The sequence below is a fragment of the Rousettus aegyptiacus genome, unplaced genomic scaffold, assembly GCF_014176215.1.
Source record: "Rousettus aegyptiacus isolate mRouAeg1 unplaced genomic scaffold, mRouAeg1.p scaffold_m13_p_13, whole genome shotgun sequence".
NCBI lineage: Eukaryota > Metazoa > Chordata > Mammalia > Chiroptera > Pteropodidae > Rousettus > Rousettus aegyptiacus.
Window position 1 is genome coordinate 63,617,576 of NW_023416288.1, and position 26,882 is coordinate 63,644,457.

Sequence of the window (26,882 nt, forward strand, 5' to 3'; positions counted from 1 at the left end):
GACTGTTGATCTGGGTGCAAGCTAATTCCCCCTGTGGTGAGCAGGGCTGTTGAGATGCAGAACTCTCCGCCATCTGTTACCTAGCATTAGCATAATGACAGATTATCTAATCCCTTACGTTTAAGGTTTAACGCCACTCTTATAACACCGGTTCAGTCATATCCTCATTCATTGGGTGTATCCCCCACCTCATAATAAAAATTGGTCTTCACACCCTGCTAGTGACGGATCTGTTCCAGAATTTACCCCTGACCTTGCTGAAGAGTTCAGGTGCTCTCCCATGAGAAGCTTTCCTAACTCATTTTATTCAGCAGTTGGAATGCAGCTGTTGTCATTCCAGATACATCTGAAAAGGGGCAGGCTGAACATAAAGAAAAACCGTCTCTAGGAGGCCAGCACAATCCTGTGCAGGGCAGCGTCTTCTTAAGCTAGATCAGGTTGAAAATTTCAACAGGGTAAGACAAAAAAAAAAAAAGAAAAATGGTTATGTCAGTGCTGATCTGCTGAGAATGACAAAAGAGAGAAATCAGAAAATTAAATGGGCAGCAAGTAATAAAATTCTAGCAGGAAAGATGGCTGTTTTACAATACTAGATAGCAAGATACAGGCAGCATTAAACAGTAAATGAGAATCAGACAGCTAAAAAACAAGAACATGCTCACAGGATCAAATAACCAGAAGAGCACAATCAATAAGCAGATGGATGGCTGCCTGTGGCAACACACAAAGGAAGTGAATTGTTCTATCACCAGTGACCAGTATAGAGACAGTTCAATTAGAAGGAAGTGAAAAGCCATCAAGATTGTATTGAAAACAATTTCCAAAGTCGGCTACCTTTTGAGATAGTTTGCTCTTGTCCCTCCATCTTAAAATATTTAGATGTAGCTCTTTTGAAATCTATATGTATGATACTTGCCATCACAAATACTTTCCCTAAGTCACAAGGATTTACTTTCATAGCATTTGGATTCTTGGTTTTATCATTTATTATGTAGGTATTTATTCATATCTCCATAGCATAAGTCTCTAGAACAATGGTTGCAAAGGCAAAGTTGAATACAGACCATATGGCTTCCAAAGCTGAAATATTTACTGTCTGGTTCTTTACAGAAAAAGTTTGCAGCTCCTGCCTCAGGGCACGGCTCTTTTAAGTGGGCTTTTTAAAAAAGTCAGTTCTTATGACACCCAGGATTTGAAGTTAGGGGGTCATACTCACTGGTTATTACTACATTTGTTTTTTAAAAATTGGTTGCTTTTTAATGATTCTGCCATGTGACCTTTATATCGCATCGACCGAGGTTGGATCAGGATAATTGATGTGTTCACAATAAACTAACTGTGGAAGCCCTTGTAATACAACAGCCTCTATCGAGACTCAAAGCAAGAGACTTCCTTTCCTCTGAGCGGTGATCTTTTGAGGGGGAGGGGACAGAGTGGTGGGCGAATCTGGCATTTATTTCGGGGCATTACCACTCTGGCCATATGACTCTACAAGTAAATAAGCTGGCCCCTCTCTTGGAAGGAACATTCACGATGCTTCCATTAAGAGTAAAGAAAGCAACCAAGGCTGTCATCTCTGCTTTCAACAGCAGCAGGAGGCCCAGGGAGAAGCTGCGAGGAACACTGGACTTGCTGTGCGACGAATGTTACCTCATGACACCGTGACAAAGAATCAAATGACTGTACTTAGATTATGTCTGGCACGTAGAAAGCATTATACGTGTTGGCGATCGCTCTTCTTGTTGGTTTCTATTATCATTAACACTGGCCTTGCTGTGTCTCTCCTCCCAGACTCAAATCACCTTGTTTACAAAACGAGGGAGGTGGATAATGTTGAATGTGTCTTCTTACTATAAAATTCTATGACTTTATTAGACAAAAAAAAAAAAAATGTACAGACATTAAAACACATGTTCTCAAAGAAATCATCTTTCAGAAAGTAGCTGAAAAGGTGAGCCTGACTTCATGAGGCCAGAGATCTGGCCAGTGGACGAAGAAGGTGTCAGAGCAGATTCCCACCTCATACCCAGCTCTGCTGGGAAGAGGTCACCCTGAGCTGATAAAGACATCGTGTTCACCTCCTCGGCAGCGGTGCACGGCTGGGGAGAGCTCCCATCCACCGCAGTGCTCTCAATCATGCGTGCTGCTGCAGATGCAAGATTCACGGCTCCAGCAGCCATCCGGTGTTATCCAATATGCATGAAATCAAAGTTTTCATCATTTCCAATGGTCAAAGGCCAGTGAGTGTTAAATCCCAGAATACCAGGATTAATGAAGGAGTCATTAAAAACCCAGCATTAAATCACTTCTGCAGCCAATGCTGAGAGTGATGTCTTCAAATACATTACGAGGCTGATTAGAAAGAAACAAGTTCCAAGTTAGAAATGAATTACCTGACTTAAAAAAAAGGCTGGTCAAATGGCTATCAGCTATTTTATTATTACAGGGGAAAAAGAGTGGGAAACAAATAAATCATATTATGAATGGGAAATTATCATTCTAAAATTACAGAAACAGAATTTGGGGTGAATAACTTCGTAAAGACATAATAAGAGAAAGAAGGGAGTCCTGACACCATGGCCAGAGTTTACTTTTTTGTTGTTGTTGTTGTTTAAAAAAATGGTGGTGGTGTAGGGGTGGGTGGGTGCGTGTTAACACTTTATGCCCAAGAAACAATTTCAATCTAGGAAAGTTTCTGAACAAGCACAGTCTGATTACAGTCCCACTATCCCTGCCAGGCTCCAGGAAAAGGGAACTCATGCCTCAGCTCCTGTTTTTTGGAGCTGCCAGAAAAAGACTACTCAGCTATTAAAATGAAAGGTAAACTGTAGAGAGGCCTGGATCAGGGAGAGGAAGGGAGATGTGTGCTAGCCCTAATGAACTATCTTCTAACACACAATGACTAATGTCTTACTTACTGCTGAACATAATCTATCAGTGTGCAAACAAAAGCCTTCAACAAACGCTCTCGAGATGAAGTATGAAGAAAAACGTGGATCTGGCACAAATGGGCAAGGCTATAGAACCTACCAACACACTCCAATTTTCCTGAGTTCCTCAATGGGAAAAACACAGCCCCCTGAGCCTTCTACTTACTTTTAAGGTTTTATTCTAGGACAATGCACTAAACAAGTGCCACCAAGAAGATGCTCAGGTAGAGAGAATCCCTTAACAGGCACTGGTCCTCAGCCACACCCTTCTCAATGCAGAACAAGGTATGGAAAACGGTTCCAGTTCCAATGATCTGAGCCAAAACAGGAATACTCCTTGTTCTTGATTCTCCCCACTCTGTCAACCCACTGTTAGAACAAGATTGACATCTCTCCCTGAAAAAAGTCCTGAAGCGTTCTCGAAGAGCAGGTGATGTAACTCAAATTCTTATGTTATAATCAGGAGTGACATTCGAAATATTTAACATTATGGCATTGGCTAGTTTGTTCAACTTGGGTATTCTAACTGAATATAGGCCCTGATTATACATAGAAAAGTGTGAAAGAAAATAGCCAGGGTCATAAATTGTGTTATATCTAGAAGGGCACCAACATAAAACAGCAAGCAAATCACTTGAGAATATTAGTTTAGATTAAAGGCGGCCAGATAATTATGTCTCAGTCGTCAAAACACACGTTATTAATTTCAGATGCATCAGTCTACATGCAAAAAGAGAACACAATAAACTCTAAGGCTTCTTAGACATTTAACTATTGGCTTGAGTCTTTAATACACCCACAAATGGCATTTACTGAGTCTAACAAATGGATAAATTATACTTGAATTTCTTTGGCCCTCCCCCGCCAAATATCTAAAAGATATAATGTTGGTTAGTTACCAACAACAACCCCAGCAACAAAAGACATTAATACCTTTTACTAAGAGTTCCTTTTAAGAAGAAAATTTTAAAGCAACCATAATACAACTGTTGCCAATCAGACAAAATCTATGAATCTGATCATTACAGACAGAGGCAAGAGGAGCATCACAGGTCTAAATTCAAGCTCTCTCGAATGTTGTAGGTTGTTCCCTCAGGTAAACAATTTAACTCAAGGTCAAGTCTAATGGCAATGAGGTCAATGGGTAGTGATCACTACTGTTTGGGTAAAATCTGGTTTTGTGAATTCAAACTTCCAAGTAAACTTAATGTTTATGATCAAGAGTCTGAGGAGGGAGGGCTACAAAAAAGGAAAAATCCATGGCTAGACTTTAAAATCAATGGGAAACTTTGGGCTTTGCTGCTACTACTTCTTTCACCCCAAATCAGATGCCTGGTAAAAGTTCCCTCGGATAAGAACTGAGAACAAATGGAAAGGAATTTTAGATTACGAAGAAGAGATACATCAAGGAAACATAATATTAGCAGTACTGTTTATGCCACTTTCTGCTCCAAAAAAGGCCAGATAAGGGCCTTAGGTACAGAGGGTGAATGACTTGTCGAGGTCACGCTACAAGCTGGAGGCTGAGCTAGAAATAAACATCACTCCCTTAGTCCCTTCGCTGTTCTGCCATTCTGTCCTTTTCCTCAGCAGAGTTGGTATGGGGGAAATCAGTGGAAGTACAGGCTGTGTTTAGGGACCAAAAGTGATCTGAGAACAAATATATCTATAAAGTTATTTTTATTCCTCCTATCACTTATATCTCTACTTATCAAAGACTAGAGGAGAACACTGCTTTTGGAAACTCTTGTTTCCTCTGGACTTCCTCTCATAGTGCTTATTAATACTGACTGCACGTTAGTATCAACCGCCAAAACACCAGTGCCAGGCCAACGATACTAGAGCATCTAGGGACGAAGATGAGTATTTTTAAAACAACAAACATCAGTACCTACAATTTAAAAATGGGGCAACATTCTCTTTTTTAAAAAATCCTTAGGTGGGTCTAACGCATCTTTTTGTGAAAAACTGCCTACACAGAAGAGTTCAACTAATATAGTCTCCTTTCCCAGAATTCAAAGGCCTAAGAATGACCTAATGCAACTTAAGGCCCCCAGAATCATAAATGTGTCAAAGAACTTGGCATTCCCTCAAAGACCAAGAACCTAAGAATTATGGATAGAAAATAAACCAAACTTTGGAATCAGTTCAGGATCAGCAAATTTATACCTTTTGGTTCCATTGAGGTCACAGGAAGAGAAGTAATTGGTCGTGGGAACAACCAGAGAGAAGATACCTCATCTTTGTCTCTTCAGAATAGAACTGCCAATTGCCATGCTGCATTTTCTAGGTAGCTGTGATGACAAGAGCCCCCTCCAAAATGTAGGCATCACTTGGGGAGAGGGGAGTTCTCCGCCTCTCAGGGGAATAAGGGACAAACAAGCAAACTCGTGGCTATTATGACAAAACCAGGCCTACGTATCCAGTTTATTATTAGCCTGACATTAACCACCACTTAAAAACAAAACAAAACCACCCGCCCACACAAACACACACCCCAAGACAGAAAATTATATAATGGCATCTGGAATGATCTTCTCTGACAGTAAAAGTAGAACCAGCCAAATCAGGGAGAAAAGACTAAAATGGGGATGGGGTAGCCCCAGAGAGTCATTTTCACATCCTCTATAGTTCATGCAAATGCTGATATAAATATACATAATACCTGGTTTAGAGGAAGATAGTCAAAATACTAGATTCTGGAAAGCTATCATTCTGCTCTGAGAAATTCTAGGCCAGTGGAAGAATAACTCCATGTTCTTTTACCAAGCCCAATCATTCTAGATAAGTTAGAAGAAAATTGTTTTGGCACAGGTTGCTTCTTAGGGTGGAAGCTCACGATAAGTTTTCTCATATAGGTCAAAAAGGAAAAAAGGGCCCAGTAAGAATTCCATTACCTGTCCCATTATGGTTTATGGACCACGACCCAGCCAGTTGGCACCATAGCAACAAGGCGTGTTGTTTTTGTTCCCCAGAATCCATTAGCAAATGGCCCAAGCCCAATGTCAGTGTAGCCAAGGTCTAGAATGTGGCAGCTGCTTTAAACTTTTACTGTGTAAACAAAGTAGAGAACTTCTGCAGGTAAAAATTCCAGAGATAAGTCTCCACTTACAAAAACTAAGTTGAAACGAAAATGTTTCTGGTGGTCAACATTTTTTCCTAAGAATCAGAAGTCATATTTTCCACTCAATGATTCTTAGCTCTTACTATATGCAACAAATGAGCCCAGCAAAGAGGCCAATGGGTTTTGAAATTTCTTATCCTCTCCTACTCTTTGGGGAGGGGAGGGTTATTTTGGTTCCTGGTTTTGAAATACAGTTAAGTCACTACAAAGTCTTTGTGTCAATTCTCACTCAATGGTCTGATCTCTCCATAGCCACAGGCTTGTATTAAGTGACACAAGAAGGAACACAATTTCAGAGGGACATCTCCGAAAAAGTGGTGACAAGAATAAATGCTTTGCATAGTTGCGTCTTAGTTTAAAAAGGGGGGACAAAGTGATTTTGCAGTCAACGGCAAGATAATTTGGGGGGAGGGGAAAGAAGTGGGATGATGTAAGAACTGTAATATAATTGCCCTTGCTACTGAACTGACATGCGATGGCTTATAAACCACGATTTTAACGAAATAGAAGCACAAATTAAGGCAAGCCTGCTGAATCACTGCTGATATGTAAGCAGATGCGTCAGAAAGCCATAAGGCTCTGGAGGCCTGATGGAAGGTAGCCCCAACTTTCCTTTACCTGCCACTTGGCTTGCTCTGTTGAAGACCTCTGCACTCTTCCATACACATGGATCTCCAAGGCCCAAAGACTTACTAAATCCCTCCTAGTTTCGCATTTTTTTACTGATGGCACAAAAATTCGCAAAGGCATCACAGCAGAAAGGGTCATTCTAGGGGTTTCACAGTGTATGACTTTCAGTAAAACTTCTAAATTGGGGGTATAGAAGATCACACCCTGACACATTTAGTAGCCCTCTGCCTTGTCACCATTTCAGATATGGAGGCAGAAAGTAGACTGGTAGAGACCACTAGCTAGAGCAAGTATACCCATGTAGACTGCTGGCTATACACCTCTTGGTTTGAAAGATACGCAAAAAAGATTGTTTTTTATTAAGGGATAAATCGTGTGCCTACTCAACGGTAAATGTGTGTTAAATTTCTTGAAACATTAAAAATTACTCATGAACATCTATTACTTTTACTTTTATTCAAGAACTTATCAATCATTACTGTGTTAACACAGTATACATTCAATAGTTAGTGAGAAAATATATGTAATTTAGTTCTTATGACAATTTAAAAAGTGAGAAAAGGGATAAATCCAAACCAACGTGCCTGCGGTGGAACAATAAAAATGAACTACTACCAAGAAGGCTAAGCCATAATCCAGTGGGGCATTTGCTTTGTTTTCAATTAACCTTTGGGCATTTCCTATATCTTATTTAAGCTAATACTTAGAACATCCCATGAGGTTGCAGTATTACCAGAGGATGACCAGGGGGTAGGGTAAAGAGTAAGAAGAGATAAGAAAATAAAATTGTTCAGGCAAAATTCTTTAAAAAGGAAAAAAGTCTGAGCAGAAAGAAAGGGCCAGAGCCGTCGGGAAGAGACAAAGAGAAAAAGGACAGAAAAGGGCACTGGATCTGACACCGGATCAGTGGCGACCAGTTGAGTGCAGAGGCTTAGGGCTGATTTCAGCACTTCATTATGTCTTAGGAACCACGCTAAACATTTAAAATGCACATTTAACCTTTACAGCCAGTGGGATTATGACCTCTTAGACAAGAAACCAAGGTCCAAGGTTGCACAGCTGTCTAAAAGTAGAAGTAAGTTTGTTTGGTTTTTTTTGTTTGTTTGTTTTTTTACCTCAGGTCTGCTTACCTGCCTACTTAAAAAAATATATCCATAGAATCTTAAAATCCAACAATAACATAACTCAGACTTCATCTAGACACTATACCAAGTAGTCGAAGTTTTCCCATTCCTAAATTCTTAAAAAATAACCTGCACTCAAAAGGAATACACCAAACAACTGCTACTGTATTAGCATAATTAAATAATGGGTAATTTTCAAAATGTTACTACAATTTTTATTACTTTTTTAAACAATCACTCAGTATGAATTGGAGTGAATACCTGTTAAGGGTCATCATGACTGGGAAATAAAAAAATTATAAAAATTCCAACCCTTGGAATTTTTGTACTATGCTCGCCATAGCAACTATGAAGATAAAGGGGCTGAGAAATGGCATATAAAAAGACACAAATTTTTGGCTCACTGGGAAATAAGCAAAACGTCAAACACCCCCTTCCCCTTATCACGTTGTTCGCCCTTTGCACAGGGATAAGATAGAATGCTTTGGGGAGGTCAGAATGGCAGACCAAGAACTCATGTCCATTTGACATCCTTCACAAGGTCCCACGGCAATGACAGAAAAGACAGTTGTGGACATAAAGGAAGCCCTAGCGGTGTTAGAAAACAAGAAAGTAAGTTAACAGCATATCAGAAAGTTTACATAAATCCTGAAAGACAGAAAGCAGATGGAATGAGATTGGTAGAGGACTGGGGGCGCCTCAAGGGCCTTCATCGACAAATACAAAGCACCCCAGTGAGCAGGCTTCGGCGACACCATCTGAACACTCAAACGGAACAGTTCTCAGAAGCGCTGGGCTAGCCACCCTCTTCCCTGTCCCTGTGATGCCCACAGAGCTGCTAAGAGCAAGGGGTTTGGCCCTTGGAGAAAACCCAAGAAATATCTACCAGCAAGTACAGATATTTCTTCTAACACATACTTGGTATGTGTGTTGCTCAACAGTTCACATTCCACAATACCACCTCAAACCCCAAAACAAACAGGGCTAGTGAGAAGAGCAGGGTTATGGGTGGACCACTCAACCCCTATGAAACTTTCTAGCCTAAGCAGCAGCTAGAACAACCCTGGGGGCGCAGTTAAATCTTTACTGGCAGAGCAGCCTTTAACCCTGGGGCTCCCACGTTCCTCCTCCTCCTACAGGAGGGACCAAAGGCTTTGTTTCCAACAGAGACCATTTTACTCAAACCATAAGGTCTGATCCAGCATGTAGACTTCTTCATTAACACACTATTTTAATACCAAGGCGCGTCTTCACAGCTTCTCTAACTGCACTGCAGGTTGCTACTGAGTTTAACATAGCAGAAAGCAGGTCAGTTCTTGAAGCCACTTAAAGTAGTCAGGACTTAAACTAAAGGAGGTTGTTGCTATAGATTTCAGACTTTTATTTTTGAAGTCTTTATATATGGCTAAAGTTCCTTCTTTAAATGTTAGAAAGCTTATTCCTTGTGTCACTTCTTTACCATGTGGGAACATTGCTTATAAAACAATGTGACATCACCTTTATACCACCATGATTGTCCAAATTACCAATGTCATGAGAGATAATTCACATTAAAGAAACACATGTTATAGCAGAACAAAGAGTAGGTGATTTAGCTGGGAAAGGACCTTAGATGGTTTCTGTGGCCTGAAAGAAAAGCAGAGGCTTAGCGTCTGAGACAGAACTGACTGAACACATCACAGACCTCACCCCTGCATCCTCTCCCATGCCGCCCCATGGAAATACACTGAGGCTTTCTACCAGCCAAGGAAAGCCCTCTTTGCCTTGACGATCTTAGTTGGGTCTAAAATTTGCGGGCTTCCTCTATGTTCCAGGTCCAGACACTTTCAGGCACCATACAAGGATGGCTGTCTCTGATACTTCCTGCTCACCAATTCCCTTTCATGATAGATATATCTTGGGGAAGCGGACACATACAAACACAGAGGAACAACCATCTCAACTCCAACCTGGCCCTTCCTTTATAAATAGAGTTCGAGGTCCATGAAATAGTTAAGAACTTATGAATGAAAAGAAACAGAATAAACAAAGAACAAATTATTCATGGGGAAACAGATAATTCAATGGAAAAGAGAGTGTTTTTTTTTTTCTTTTTAAATAACATTCTCAGAGCTATCAGGGAAAAATATATTGTATTCATAGACTAAGAACAGTATTCTATTCGAATAGAACATTAAAAACAAAGACTTTCTTTTTCTTAGAACAAAAAATTTCAATATGAATGCTGAAATAAAAAACAAAATAAGTGGGCTAGAGTAATAGAACAGTCTCTCTGTCAACTTCATAGGGGCACAAATCATTTCAGTTTAGAACTACCAATATATTCCTGATGCCTAACACAGTGCTTAGCACATACCAGATGTTCTATAAATACCTCGTAAATGAACTAACATAAGTAAGTGAATGAGTGAGATTAATAAATAGAGACTGGAAATGAATGAAAATGAGTAAATATGCATGGCTGGCTGGCTAAGCAAGCAGGTATATAGTATTGAAGACGTCTCCTTGAATGTACAAGAAAAATGCAAAGGAGGTCTCAAAAAAATGGAAGAAAAGTTAGAGATATGAAGCATAAGATACAATATACTGATAAAACTGCCAGAGTCAGAAGCAAAAGAGAAAGTAATTCAAGAAGTTACAACAAAAAGTCTCCTTGAGTTGAAAACGTGAGTTGAGATTAAAAAGCCAATTGAGTATACAATAAAAAAAAAGACCCTTCGAAATATTTTAATAAAATTTTCATAAAACTGAAAATTTTCAGAGCCAGAAAAGTTTTCAGAACATTTTACCATCTAACACATGAGAGAAAAAACAAGGCTCTTCATTGAATGAAAGGAAATACCACAAAGAGAATGGCATGATACAAGTGGCAGCTGCGTAAGAGGAAGCGCAAAAAGGAAAAAGAGACACGCGCAGAAAGAATTAATTTAAAGTTTCTTTGCGCGGTTTGACAACATAGGGTTTCTTTTTCTATAGGTCCAATTACACTATTCTACTTTTTGGTCCAACAGTAACACAAATATAAGTGTTATGGGAGGGGGGACATTTACATTTTTAGGATTAACTTAAAAGCCACATTTAGAAGACAATTATATTGACAGAGGAAAAATGCAAAAAGTGCTATAACTCTTGATAATAGAAGAAAATACAACTTTTTTTTTAAAGGAGGGAGGAGTAAGGAAAAAAGTATAAACATTCTAATTTCCTAATCTTATAGAATGGGAAGTATATAAATATGCTATAAAATTAACCAGAAATAGAGTAACTAAACATTATAAAGTTCGCTTTTGATAAAACTAAAATAATTTAACAAAATTAAGGGTTAATGGGTGAAGATAATAGCAAAAACACTCAAACATTCAGTTAATAGACACAGTTTAAAGCTAATAATTTAAAAATCAGTAGTGTTAATTTATAAAGTTATAGGAATAACCAACCAAAAAAATTGAAAAACAGACCCTGTTAGGAAGTTGGCATCTATGCCTCCGCCAGGTGAGGCAGAGGAGAGTGAGCAGCCTTTCGGTCCTGAGAGAACATGGAGCAGGATGGGAACCACGGTGAACTGTGAGGATTCAGAGCTTTACCAACACTGAACGACCCACGAACTACAATATGAGGAGGAAAAGGACAGGGAGTCACTTGAGCATTTCATTTTGTCTACAGACAGGCTAAGTTACTGACTCGTTAAAAAAATACAAGAGGGATTATCTTTCATTGATATTTTAGCCTCTTTCTGAGTGGTAAAGTTTCTAAAAGTACCTGGGAAAACATGAATAGAAAACAACCTTTTCAGGTATTGTTTAAATAATGTCACTGTGCTTCTTAAAGCAAAAATCTACTTAAACATGATTCTATGAGAAGCAAAGGCAATAAAAACTTACAAGACTCTTGAGACCTCAGCAACCAGGGCCAAGAAATCCCAAGAACTGCCTGTTGCTTTGTTCACTGTTAGACTCCCAGTGCCTGGCATGCAGTAGGTGCTCAACAAATATTTGTTGAATGAATAAAGAGATACATCTCCCAGGCTCTCTATGGCAGGGTGGGGAGGCGGGGGGCAGAGAATAAAGAAAAGGGAAAGAGCACACATTGCTTAGCAAAGGGTTCTGCTGATACATATACTCCAAGGGTTCCATTATGAAAACCGAATTAATCTTCCATATAGATATGATGCAACACAATAATACAAAACCAAGAGGTCTTCAAAGAAGACTTGGCAGCATGAGGTTTCTGTAGTCATGAAACATTTGAATGGAAGTGGGTTCCGTCTGAAACAAAACAGTGTTTTCCTCGCTCTCACCCTGAATCCTTTGTAAAAGCTTTCTTATAGTGTTTTGTGGGACCAATCTCTTAAAATGATCACTATATATTTTAGCTACAGGAGAAAGGTGCAGTTATTCAACTATTTCTTTACTGAGTATTCCAAATGAAATGCCACAGAAAGGTAGAGAGGTGTACTACCGCTACTCAAAAGAGCAGAAGGAGCACGATTATATAAATCAAGCAGACTATGACTTCCAGAAAACAGTCTAAGGTGCTCTTTTTAGAGGTGAGGGGTATTTAGGTGTTTGTTTATGATTTAAGGGGAGAAAATAAAACCCTTATTCTGGTGTTTTGATATCTATTTTTTTTTTCCTTCAACACGGGTAAAGATTGGGAGGGGAAAAACCACTAAGTTTGATGGAGGTTGGTCCCCACCCATATCCCATCTCCTGGCCCAGGCACTGACATTAACACTGTTTCCATACTTCCTCAGGAGCCAAAATAGTACTTTCAGAATACTGTGGGCCACTCTAAGTAAGTACATTAGGCCAGAAAGTAGGGTTCCAAGAGGCCATTTTCTTCCTATTTTTGGCTTAAAAGATATTAGTACGTTTTAAGATCTGAAAACTCAGAGATGGAAGGTTTGCTCCGACAGTGAAAGCCTTATAGCTACGGAACTCAAGGCAGAAAAGCCGGGGATTGTATGAGATGTTCTCCTACCATGGCGGAGAAAACCGAACTGTGGTTATAAAAGGATATTGCAGAAGAAAGACAAGACCTAACCTCATGCTTCAGTCACTAATAGAACAGCCAAGGAAAGAAGTATCGCTCCAAACAGGAACCGATGAAAAAGGAAAAAGAAGCAAGAGAAGTCTTATTCCTTGCAAGTTTAATAGTCTGCTTGGTTTATATAAAAATAGTGAAGACAAGCTCTATCTACAAAAAATCCAAGAGACAAAAGGAAGTCCATAAAGATGGCTCTGAGTCTGTAGGATGATAATCCTTAGGAAGATGAGGGAACTAAGATGACCCAAGCCCAAAAGAGTTTTGACAGTGTATCTCTGCTGGGGGATGAGCATCAAGGGGGCAGCATGGCTTTGCATGCATCGTGTGGGGGGAGCAGGGATGGGCAATGCAGGGAAGCAATAGATGAAATGTTTCAAAAAGCACTATTACAAAAAACAAAACACCTCTCAAAATATGTGACCTTGTGCAGAAAATAAACAGGCATTTTTCACTGTTCCTATTCCATAGTTCCGTCTCTGTGCCATTCACTTTCCAAAAATGGGCCATGTCTATTGTCCCCTATTATTGTGAAATAGTTCACATGATGGGAAGCACTGTGGAAAAACCTTAGACACCTTTTATCTACTGGGTACATGACCATTTTCCAGGGATGGAGAAGTGGGATGCTATTAATTATGAGTATGTGAGGCTTGACCGTAAGTTACATTGTTTAGGTGCTCTTTAAAAAGTGAACGGATTTTCTTTTAACACCTTTCTTTGAAAACGTGACATGCAGAAAGACATGAGCAATCGGTTAATATAGATTATATGCGTTTGCCAAATTGGAGCTCATAGTAATTTGGAAGTCCAGCACAAGTAAAGGTCACCCCAGAAAAATCTTGCTCTTCAAGAAGGCTCTGGCAATAACGAAAGAACGAGATTTTAATCACTGAAGCTAATTACATAGAAGACTAAATCACAAGAAGAGTTATTTAAGTGTCTTAAATACAATAAGAAGTAATTAACAAGAAGCGCCATCTTGACAGCTTCATGTCACAAACCAGGCCAAAAAGGATCAGCTAATTCCCAAGCCAGGAGCCAGAGAATGAGAAACAACTCAAAGTTTGATCTTTTTATTTTTTATTTAAACTGTTTTGATTAGCAGATAACAACTCTTGCCAACTCCACAGCGAAGTTAATCAAGAAAAAAATTTTAATCTATTAGAAGAATGATGAAACTCCTTTTCACTGATTCCCCAGAGGGCAAGAGATGGAAAGCTGAAGACTGTGTCACACCTGAGAGATCCCGTGACTTGACTCTCTCCCACACATCAAGAAGGAAAACAGGATTAGACTGAATCCTACTGAGGATACAGACAACTCACACATTTGAGCATGTGAAATATATTTAAAAATCTGCTTTGCAATAACCCTTAAGCGACGGTATCTCATCTGCCTCTTCTTTCCCAGGCCCCTGGAATCAGCAGCTTGAGAGTGCTTTCAAAGTCAGAGAATCTCAGCTGATCTCTTTGAATAACGAAAAGGTACTAGCTGCTATGAAGGCCGATATGTAGGTGTACAACCGAACATATGACAGCGGACGTAATTTAGATTGGATTGCTTCTTAGTTCTACAGCATTTCTAGAAGCTTAGACTAAGCCTGTCTGAGAGCGGCAAAACATTACTACAGAAGCTCTCCAAACTAACCTTCCCTTAACTGACCTGGACTTCCTATGACCTCACAGAACCTACTGGCTAAGGCCAGTTAGAGTGACTACAGGCTACTCTGACACTCCTGTGCACATCTGTCCCAACCTGTTGTACCATTTGTTTCAGTCCCCAGATCTATTTATACTGGTCGTGCTTGTTATTTTAATTATGTACTTCATTAAATGTTACATTAATAATTGAAATGAGTACAAAAAGAGTAAGTACTCATGAAAACAACTGAATACTTTTAAAAGCTTTATTAAGGAGAAATAGCTTTGAAATGTCTGCAAAATGAATACGAGGACAACTATAATAGATGAGGGAGATGTAAATCACAAAAATCTAGGGTTCCATAGTTAGTGTTGCTAAGTCCCCAATCCAAAGAGGAAGTTATGCCATTCACTAGAATATCAAATTATTGATCTGTGCTGCCCATAAATCGAAGATTTGGAAATGCATGCTTATTTTTGTGTTTAATATGAAATTTAAGTACTTGAAATAAATAAAATTAAATTCCCCTCCTCTAGCCAATGTTCTTGAATAACTAACCAATGTAGTCAGATAGAATGCTTTTAGTATACCTTAATTCTAAATATAAGCCGAGTATTTGGACATTATTATCAATACTTCAGCTTTTCTATAATATTATTTGGAATTGTTTAAGTACGGAAAACTTAGGAAAAAAGCAAATAAAAACTATATCAAGGCAAAAGAAAAATAAAGAGAAGCCATGAGTAAGATTGAAATCTAAAGAGCATGCTGCCAGGTATACGCTCTCTAGAGGGGTGCTATCTTTGATACTGACCTTCCTCCAATAATCAAACTAAAGAGGAAAACTATCAACAATTTTTTTTTTGATATTGATCAGATAAAAACAAACCTGTAACTCAAAAAAAAAAAAAACATCTAAGTACTCCCTGTTGTGCTTCTAAAGGGGTACTTTGCAATAGAGTAAACAAATCATTCGCAAATTTATTGAACTCCCACCACACGCTGAATATTGACACCGCAACAGGGAATAAGAGACAAAAATCACTGTCTTCAGAGAGCTTGCCGTCTCGTGAGGGCTGTTCTCAACAATATCACTAAATCTCGTATCTCTCCCAATTGCAGCCAGCAGTTTACTCACAAAGTCTAGTTTAGAAGAAACAAATTTTTGAGGGAACTCTATGATTTCCAGGTACCCTGCGAGGCTGGTCTAATTCAAGGGAAATATTTTGGTAATTCATAAAAACAAAATATTTTTTAAAACCCAATGGCAAGAACTGGAAGGTAGAAGGTCAAGGTTATCATCTCTGGCACAAACCTCAAGTACAGATGTACAATGTTATCAATTAAGACCAAGTGACTTCTGTTGTTAACTGACCAAGCGGATAGAAAGGTCGACAACTTCTTACCAAGGCTAGAGGATCTAACTAAAACCTTGGCTGGTTGAACAATCACCTGACCTCTGCAGAAAGGCAGGCTAGACTAAAGGAGTAATCTTGGTCAAAGTCAAGATCAATGCAGTTGAAACCTTAAAGTTTCATGGCATGGGACATGGCCATAATCGCCTACTAAGGAAAAAGTTTTAAACCAGCTATCTCAAATTTTCTTTAAAAATAATCTCTATAGAGCAATCCCAAAATATCTAATTTTAAGCAGTATAAATCTACTTTAAAAATATACCTCAGGGGTAACTAAATGAAAATCCATTCTAAAAGATTGTTAGATAAACACGGGTAGAAGGCATCTGCCAAAACTAAGATGTGCATTTTTACAGTAGTGATGTTGTTATTAGATTGGAGGAGCAGTTACCTACTGGGAGGACTCCTTGTTTGTGAAAGCGAAAATTTTCATATAGGGAACACTAATGTTCCTGCTCTCCGTAGTAGGGAAGTTTGCATCACGCTCCTACGAAGTACTGACAGACTGGTAATAAACAATGGAAACTATACGGAGAGACAAATGACCAACGTATTTCCAGCTGTCTCCCATTTCAAAAGTATTACCTGATTTGTCGAGAAGCTGCTCTAACATGATGTCTGTGATGCTGTTAAGGTAATGACACCAAAAGCCTATACTAAGTTCCTCTTGGCAAAAACGAAGCCTCTGATTGTTGTGTGAACATCAACAACGTTAAAACAGGAGTGGTAACAGTGGCTAAAAATCCTTGTTTCCAAATGTGACAACACGAATGAAGGGGAAAGGCTCCTGTGTGGTGAAGCTTCTAGAAGGTAGATGAGCTGCAGGATGCTCTTCCTGTTCAGAGGCATGCGGCAGCTCAGGTACTTCTCCTAACGGCCTTCACCGTACTTTTGATAAGATGATCCCCGCTTTGATGAGAAGCCTACTCTTTCCTTCCCCTCTGCCATGCTCCATTAAAAGGAAAGAAAAACACCAGTTTGTAACAAACAGCGTTTAAGATTGTTAAATAGAGAAGGAAACAATTACCATGCTGGTATATTTTACACAGAGTTAAGAACTGCTACCGGGGACTGACGGATTGTTTTAATATTTACTGTGGAAGCATGGCCCGGCAGGCTTCCTCCTTCCTCCACCAGACACCTCCCTCAGAAGACGGTTCATCAATCACGCTCTCAAGAGACTTTGGAATATAATCAGGAGGCAGGCGGCACAGTAGAAGAGGAAGACCCTGTCATCTGCTGATTACATACATCCACACAAAGAAAATGTCAAATTAACTTCTCTTCTTCCCTCCTTTTTTTTTCTAGTCTACAGTTGAACTTCCTAAACCAATACGCAGAGAACCTTTCTAACTGCGGCCTGACTGACTCACAATAAGTGGCATAATTATTAATAGTAATAATGTGTGTTACACAGTGCAAGTACACAGAGCCCAATAAATCTTAAATAATAATAATAAAGTATATGACTAGCTAATGAGTGATTATAAAGTACTTTGCAAACATAAAGTGCTACAGAGGCACATAATAATCATAAATCACTGTGTTAAGAGCAACAGAAAGCAAATCAGGGCAAAAGGAAGGAGACTTGAATGAGGAGAACTCTTAGCGAAGGCTGAGCACTCACATTCCTCCAATGGTGACAGTGGCACAGGTACGCTCTGAAAAGGCAGGCACCGTCTCTGTGGCTGGGCTGGCTGGTCTAATGTAGTCCACAGTCACATTGACCTGCAAATAAAGAATCAAGGTAGTTAAGGTTGGGAGTTTTCGAGACGGCTCTCTAGCAGCCACTCGCGCCTGCACGTGGTGAAAGCTCACCACATTCACAATTCAATTGCCTGGATCTCAGATTTAAAAAAATAACAACTGAAAGACAGCTGAGCCACATACTGGTCGAGAATAACTGCACAAAAGCCTTATCTGATAGAGGATTCCTAGCCAAAATATACCAAAGACTCTTAAATCACAATAACAGGAAAATGAACAACCAAATTTTATAATGGGCAAAGGACCTGGACATCTCATGAAAAAGGCTTACACAGATGGCAAAAAAAAAAATACATGAAAAGATGCTCCACATCGTATGTTACTGAAGAAAAGCAAATTAAATCAACTGTGAGCTACCACTACATGCCTAATGGAATAATCCAGCCAAAATCCATAACAGTGACAACAAATGCTGGTAAGGATATGGACAGGAATTCTCATTCGCTGTTAATGAGAATGTGAAACAGTACAGCCACTCTGAGAGTTTAGCAGTTCTGTACAAAACTAAACATACTTTTAGCATACGTTCCAACAACTGAAAGCCTAAGTCCACACAAAAACCTACACGAGATGCTTATAGCAGCTTTCTATATAATTGCCAAAACTTGGAAGCAACCAACATGTCTTTAGTAGGTGAATGGATAAATAAAGTGGTCATGAAGTCAAAGGAATATTATTCAGCATTAACACAAAAGGAACTATCAAGCCATGAAAAGACATGGAGGAGTCTGAAATACATACTACTAAGAGAAAGAAGCCAATCAAAAAGCTGAATACTGTATAATTCCAACTATGACATTCTAGAAAAAGGTAAGACTATAAAGAAAGTAAAAAGATCAGTCATTGCCAGGGGGCGAAATGGGGAGATTCTTGGCATGCAAGATTGCTGCAACAGTGATGATACAATAATACATTTATCCAAACCCATGGAAGGCACACTACCAAGAGTGAACCCTAACGTAAACTATGGACTTTGGATGATGATGTGGCAATGTAGGTTCATCAATTACAAGAGACGTACCTCTGTGGTGGGGGAGTGTTGATAGCAGAGAGAAAGAAATAGGGTGGGGGGGGTGGTGTATGAGAACTATTTACTTTCTGCTCAACTCTGCTGTGAACCTAAAGCTGCTCTTAAAAAAAAAAATGCTTATTTAAAAAAAAAATGACTGATAACAAAAGAGAGACAAACAGCTGAGGCCCCACAGAAATTATACTTGACAGAGCAGAGGTTTGCAGCATTCCTGCAAGACTCCGACGCATTATGGTAAAGCAGTTCTTTAACCTTTAGACTCCTCTGAAAATCAGTATTTAAAAATGTGAAATGCCTCTACAGGAAAACTGTATATAAGTTCAGTCCGCCATAAATTCTCAAGGATCAAGTTAAAAACTATCAAGAAGAACAAATAAGATGACAATCACAAAGATGCTTGGGACCGGTTTCACAGTATATGAATCAAAATGACACAGCTAACTACACCCAATAGCAACAAAGTTAGAGTTAGGAAGTTTTGGACAAAAAGAAAAAGTCTAAAATGGACCAGAGGAATCTTTAGGTTCTGAGTTAAGAAAGGAGATGTATTATAAATAGATTAGGAAGTCAGGAGCCTTAAACAGGAAAGTTGGTTAATTCCAGCATACACTTAAATGTATGGATTATGGACACACAGAGCAATGCTTTTTCCTTACAAATCCTTGCAAGATAAACATATTTATGTGTCAAAAGAAACAAGTATGTGGTATTCCTTAGCAAATATACGGGGTCTGTTTTATAGAATTACCGTATGTGCCTGGTTTTGGTAACAACCAAGTTTACATACCCGTACTGAAGAGACACATTGGGTCAAGTAGCCTGAAGCCATCTCACAGCCTCAAAGTCTAGAATCTCATTTCCTAAACACATCTTTAGTTCCCACTGATCAGGTCAAAGACACCCTACAGCACAAGCATCAAGTTCAGCCACACTGCTGGTGAGCACCATTAAAATCCTTTCCAATTGTCTGTTCCTCAAAAAATCATTTAAAAATGAATATGGAAATTTTGAAAAGGACAGCTGCCTTAAAATTCCAACTGTCAGATCACTCACTTCAGCATTCCATCTAATCACGTTTTAAAAACAAGACATCATATCAGAGAGTAAGCCAATTAAGAGCTGAAGATAAGAGGTACTATCATGATACAATACAGAAAAGAAGAAATTTCGATGACTCCTAAAGTCTGGTGCCTACACTGATATTATGGCTGGGTCTTATCAACTTGTCTAAAGCTAAAGAGATGGGTTAACTTGAGGAATGTGATCAGACTAGGGTGGGGTTGGGGTTGAACAACTCATACACAGCCAAAGACAGGGCAAGGAACAGGACGTCTCCACAGAGATGACTCGATCCAGCAGAGGAAAAGTTCTCTCCACACTGTCTCTCCCCTCTGGCAAGGTCCCACAGCTAAGGTACAGAAAAATCAGGAAGATGGCCAGAAGCGCACTTGGGTATCTGCTGAGGTCACAGCAAACTCACACAGAAAATCAGTGTACGGGAGCTAAACCTCAAGGGTGCCCACATCTTGGAATGTGAAGTAACTCGGGGCCACGTTTAAAAAGAGCACAGCCACAAAATATGGTCCAATCTGGGGCATTTGGTGGGAAGTCATATGTTGTGATGAGCAAAGAGTTCCACATATCTTGTGTTTTCACTCACATCTAACAAGCTCAAGCCCTCAATTCTAATACCGGGGTAGAGATAATCCTTGTTTAAAAGTGAATTAAGTAAAGCTCAAGGTTACCTTACACCTACCAATGTCGAGCCTTCTCTTCAGTGGCAAATCCACTGCACAGAGTAACATCAGCTCTTTACCCAGAGGGAGTGCCAATTCGTCAAGGCCACTTGAGCAGCAGTGATGGTGGTGATGATGGGGGCTGGGATGCACGGTAAGGAGACACACACAAAACTGAACACCTGAGAATCCCATCTTCCAGGCCGGAAGGCCAAAAGATGTGCTATCCCAAAAATGTCTCTGAAGGGGATCCATGGGAAGAACTGCCCCCCAAACAAACAAATGAACTTTAATCTTCAGAAAGAACCAAAAGCCACATTATCTGCCAATTAATTTTTTCCTATATCTAGAAAAGAGAACTGAAAACAAGAGATTAGAGAGCTCACTGGGGAGGCAAAATTATTAAAGAAAATCTCATACAAATGAGGCCCTGAGACTAGCCCATAGCCAAGACACACACCTGGCTGGCAGCTTATGACAAATTAAGAATTAAAGTCAATGTGTAATTAGCATTTATGTCCCTCTCCTGTGGATTCTGAGATCTGTACCTTGGAATTTTTTGACTTCTACTCATCACTGACTTGTCAATCACTTGAAAAAGAACTACAGTTTAAACAGTTTCAATTAAAACAACTGCAAGTATTGCTAATGACTTCATTTGAATAAATGACAATCTGAATTTTGCACTTATGGGTAAGTACATCTGGAATGGCATGAGTTAGAGAAGTAACAGGTTAATAAAGATGTGGTCCTCATTTTTCAAGCAAAGATACTTCTGGAATGTTTGGTATACGAGTATGTATTTTACATGCACATGACACAAAGGCATGGCCTGCTCCCTCTTTACAGAGATGACCACAAGGAGCCATGGGCTCTTGCTTGGACCCACCTGTCATTCTCTTACAACTGAGTCATATCACTTGTTTGGTCTCACTTTTTCTTCACCTGGAAAATGAGAGCACTAGACTAGAATGTTAGAGCATCAATAGACTCTAGATTTCCAAAAGGTAACTTAGCCAAAATGGTTTACTATATAGTGTTTTCTTGAACCTTTGTATTTCCTACTTTACGTTTACTACAATAAGCTAGAACACATAGGTTGTATGCTCTAGGAGGAGGCCATGTCTTTTATTCAATGAAACTGTTGTCACAAGGCCTGTACATGGAGAAAGCCACTTAAGAAATATTTGTTTCATGAATGGATGCCTGTAATCAGGAACCTTTTCAGACATGAAATTCTGAAGGACACTTTTGAAATGAGGGAGTTAGGCACTTAGAGGACCATTTTGTCAAGCTGCTGATTGGGATAAAGTTTTAATCGAAGCCATTCCTATAACAGATTAAGCAAGCACAATATATATAATATCCCATATTATTTGTTTCTTAAAGAGGTTCTCAAAGAAAAAGGTAGCAGGCAATTTAATTCACCTTTGGTCCATTAGAATGTGGAATTTTCCTTGAAAGCAATTTCAAGGACCCTTCAGAGGAAGTAAGATGAGAACTTAGGACCAAATTTATATCTCCATATCTTATAAAGACTGGAAGCAGTTTAGTACAACAGAATAGCTTTAGGCCACACATACAGAATTATGAGGATCTATGGGTATTCCTCAAACAACTAAATCACTAGAAAAGTGTCAAACCACCAAAGAACTTCATGGACTTTATGATGCTGATGATAATGAAATGACAAAATCTGAACTATCTATGCATAAAAGATAAGGCAGAGAGAAGAACAATTGCATATCTGCAACATTTCCAGGCCGTAGCATGAGTTTAGTTTGAACACAACCAGGGCTGTTATGTGAGGCTATTTTGCATAATTGCCATATAATCCCACCCACTATTCTACATGGCCAATCATAAATTCACAAAGAGCTGTAATAAATATTCTGCCTCTCAAAATAAGCTCTTATATGACCCATCATTCTCAAGACAGAATTTCCAGGTAGTTATGGAAAGCTCCTATGTACCCCAGATACAGAAAAGATGACATCATCTGGGTAAGTCAGAAAACGAAAGTAAGCAGAATAAAATATTACACACAAGTTAGATTAAGGACATAAACTCTGGAGCCACTGGTTGCAGGGTCTGGTTCCCACAAATTCTGCACATGAGCTGTGTGAACCTAACTTGTCTGTGCTTCGGTTTAACATAGACAACTCTTTCTAGCTCACTGTTATAGGGAAAAATGCATTAATATACATGAGGCATTTAGAGCAGGGCCTGACTCATAGTGAGTTCTATGAGTCAGTTATTTTTAGATAAACATATACTGACTTTCTTAGAGGAAAGCTTGGCACAAAGTAAGTGCTAAATAAGTATCCACGAGATAAATAAATAAACAGATGCATACATACACACATGCATAAATAAGATGCATGTTGATTTAAATCATTAGACTACTGAAATCATAAGGCAGAAAGACTCAATTAAATATACTTTTCTCCTTAAGGAGCCACGGCAAACAAGAATATATACCTCATACATATTCATCCCAACTTAGAGATAAATAGGGCTTATTTTAAGGAATGATACACTATTTAGTATTTATTTAGACAGTTTCCAGATTAATTTTGCAGGTACCAGTTACTAGAGATTTTATTTACTGAATATAATTGAAGCAGAGTATAGGGAATCATCTCAATTAATAGGTTAACTAGAGATATTTGGGGAGGATGCTCCTTGAAGACAATGAACAAAGAGAGACCAAGTTCCATTTTCTTTGTAAGAGGATATTCCATAATACTCCTCGATATTTAATTTATTATATTCTTGATCTTTTTTTTTCCTTGCTAAAAAGCACCTTATGTAACTATTCTAAAACTGTAAGAGTTATCTATCTTTTTAAAATTTTGAAACACATTTCAATCACCTATTCATCTAGACATGGGATGAGCTACAAAACGAACTGCCAGTGAGCCTCCTGGTCCTGGCCCTGGGCATGCTCTCAGCTTATTTCCCCAGAAGCACGTGAGCTACTCAACTTGAGAGGAAGCTGGGCTTACCTCCGCCAAGGCAGCACAGTGTAACAAAAAAACAATAAGAGTCACAAATGAAAGCAACATGTACCTTTTTATGTTCTAGTGGCAACATTAAAAAAAGAAAAACAGATGATGTTATTTTAAGTAATATTTCTTATTTAATCAAAATATCCAAAAGAGTATAGAGAATCAACATATAACCAACAACGAAAAAAGTGTTATCCTTTTTTCTCTGATATGAAGTCTTTGAAATCTGGTGTGTATTTTGCAGGTACAGCACATCTCAATTTGGACCAGCCACATTTCAAGTGACAGCAACGTATGGCTATGGTCACCATATTGGACTGTGAATGCCTAGACTACCTGTTAAGGCACGAGAGTCTTAGCCTCATTCCTCTACCATATGATCCTAGCTTTTGTGGTCCTAACATCCTCTATTTTCTCCTGAGAACTTTTCTAACGTAAGAATCCTTGTAAGTACTCTTAAATCAAATATGAAAAAACATGTTATGAAAAGCCAGGTATAAAAAATATGTTTATCCTTCATTGTCTTGTAAAAATCTATTGCCTAACTAGATTAGAAAGATAAGCCATTTACTATTCCGAGTTCCAAGAAAGAATTTTGAGCATGAAGATTAATTTGTGCAAAGGGGAAGAAAAGTCCTCTAATTTACAACTATCATCATAAAGTATATTCTCTTCAATAGTTTGGTAAAGATACTTTTCAGGGACTTCTATCAATTCAATGGCTATATTTTATTTATTCTTGATTTGCTGACACAAATCTAGAATTCTTTACCTTAGTGTCTGAAACTTATCCTAAAAGATGGACAGTGACTGAAAACTTGGGTTAAAGAAATATTTGTTTTTGTAGTTATAAATAATGTTCCTGCTGAGTACTAATATTAGAAAGAAAATGAGCAATTAGTAGATGTGAAGTATTTATTTTTATAACCACAATCCAAAGCTGAAATATATATGCTCCATTAGAGCATCTTTGAGCTCTGATATCTCTTAAATTAATACTTTTATAGATACACTCACTAAAGATTATACAAGTATGCTGCACAGATAAGGAGACATAAACCAGTGCTCCCTTCCTACCTCTCCAATCCAGCCTAGATGTATTCTGTAACACCCCCTTCCAAATCATTGTAATTAGGTGCTAAGGCTGGTTGTTTATTCCCATGTATTTATGTTGTTTTCTCCTATCTACAATCACCCTTCCAAACTCCCCCAGAGTCAGAACTATTTTGAGTACATTTCATTTTCATCAATGGAATGTTAATCTATAGTGCTTACAAACCTCTATAAGCACAGATCAAAGAGCTTTCTTATTTGAAGCATTTCCGGCAAAATGAACCCCTTAAACCTCCAACTCCCTCGCTGAATGGGTAGATGCTTTCATCTGTTGTTAGGAGAAAGGCGAAACCCAGCTTAACACAGGGCCCCTAAAGACACTATGAGGCTCTAGCTGACATTAGGCATTCATTGAAGCGGACATCATTGCTCTCCCCAAAACAGTCAGTTTGGTAAATATTTAATTAGATGCATACACCGGCATGAGATCCATAAATACATGTGAAATCATTTTTTATATAAGGGGACATTAGAGATTGGCAAAGATTTCTAAAAGAAGTGATAACAACGTGGCAACAAACATTAAAAGAGGCTAAAAATATACTGCATGGTTTCTTATATAAGGTAAATAATAGGCACATGAAAATCATTAATGAAATATCGTTTGACAATTGAAAATAATTCAAATAAATCTTATGAGGATTATTCAGAAATACAGAGACCACTATTTGAAAATAATCTCGCAGAGGCCAGATTTTCATTAACCCTCTCGATTCTTACATCTTTACAAACATACAAATATATCTATAAAGTTTAATCTGTGTTTGTGCTAAAGCTCCGACCAATATCTTACTCATTACAGTATCATGGTAGAACTCATCCCAACACCTAATTTTAATACAACAGTTTGTCGCTAAAAAATAATGCTGCGGGCCCCAAAAACTCTATTGGAAACTGTCCCTTGTGTCCCCAGCATGTCTTTTCTTACTCGTCATGAGAGCTGCCATCTCCCACTGCCTTTCTCTAGAAGACAGAAGTTGAGTATGGGTCTTTTTTCTTCCTCATACAAATATCAATCACAGTCATCTGTGTCCAAATTTTCCAAGGTCAGCAGCAGTCAGGGGAAATTAAATCACTTTGTCCAGAACTCTCCCTGGAGGAGTTCCAGCCACACAAGCAGCACAAATACACGGAGATACTTATGCCTTTGTGTAGAATACATACAATGTCACCCAGACTTGAAAACAACAGCAATAATAAAACTAAGAAGGGAGGCTCAGGGATATGAACACAGGGGATTTGCTTAACGACATCTAAGAAGAGTTACTGGGAGGGAAAAGGGATATTATTAAGACATGGATCAAAACAAAAGGTTACATTACATTTTCTCTGCAAATACATGCCAGCCTATGGAGAAAACGTCTCTACTCACCAAAAGGCCAAACTGAGAAGCTTAAGCAATAAAAGTGGGGGCTGAAGTATTCACCTCGCCAAGAGTTTCAATAACTTCTTTCGCTCTGGGAGCTACGTTTTATTCGGGTGAGCAAAGTCAGCAGAGAAAAGCCACCCTGCATTCACTACAGGTCAGAGCACACCCACTCTTCAGCATGCCCGTGAGCTGGCATTTAGAAATCACTCAGACAAGAAATATATATTCAGTTAAGTTAACTAAAGACCACATTCGAAATGGTAATTTGGACTAAAAGAAATGTGTCATGAACTCAAAGAGAATTACGAAGAAAAATACAATAATATTTAAGGAATGCCTACTAATGGCACAAAGAAAAACAGCCCAAAGATACAGCTTTTCTGTTATATAAAATATTCTTAGTGTTGTTGCTAAGAAAAGATTCCAAGACAGTCAGATGTTAACATCATAGGGCTTTCTTCCTTTACACATACCGTCCTCTCCCTGTATAAATGAAAGCCTACTAAATGAAGCGAAGTTCCTTGATCAAAGGCACAGTGTGCATAGAGCAATAACACCTAAGGTCAATGTCTGAAACTACACACAGACACTGATCAAAGACCAACCTGAATTGCATCTGTGTCCACCTCCAAGTCCAAGTCTCCTGACTCGTACCTACTGTTTTAAAAAAAAAAAAAAAAAAAAAAGCATACGGGCCTACGGCTAGCTCGCCGGTCTACAAACACAATTACATATTCAGAAACTGGGTGATCAGCATTAAATGATAAGCCTAGGTCAAATGCAGTGCTTGTATCTCAAACGGTCCAAATTCATAAAAGTAAGCTAGCTCTCGGCAGCTGTACAGACAAAAAAGCCATCTTCCAATTTCACAGTTCTCCGGTTTCCACTGTTAACTTCTCAGGGACAAGAAGCAAAATTATTGCTCAGGTTCTTCAAAAAATTAACA

The 26,882-nt window shown here is 38.8% G+C and overlaps 1 protein-coding gene across 1 annotated transcript in view; it reads right to left on the reverse strand.

Annotated features, from left to right (window-relative positions):
• SND1 (staphylococcal nuclease and tudor domain containing 1) overlaps nucleotides 1-26,882 on the reverse strand; it is a 387,820-nt gene that overhangs the window by 200,197 nt on the left and 160,741 nt on the right. Inside the window, exon 12 of the mRNA XM_016148646.2 lies at nucleotides 17,538-17,638. Within this exon, the coding sequence (XP_016004132.2) occupies nucleotides 17,538-17,638 (101 nt within the window). The remainder of the gene's footprint in view (nucleotides 1-17,537; nucleotides 17,639-26,882) is intronic.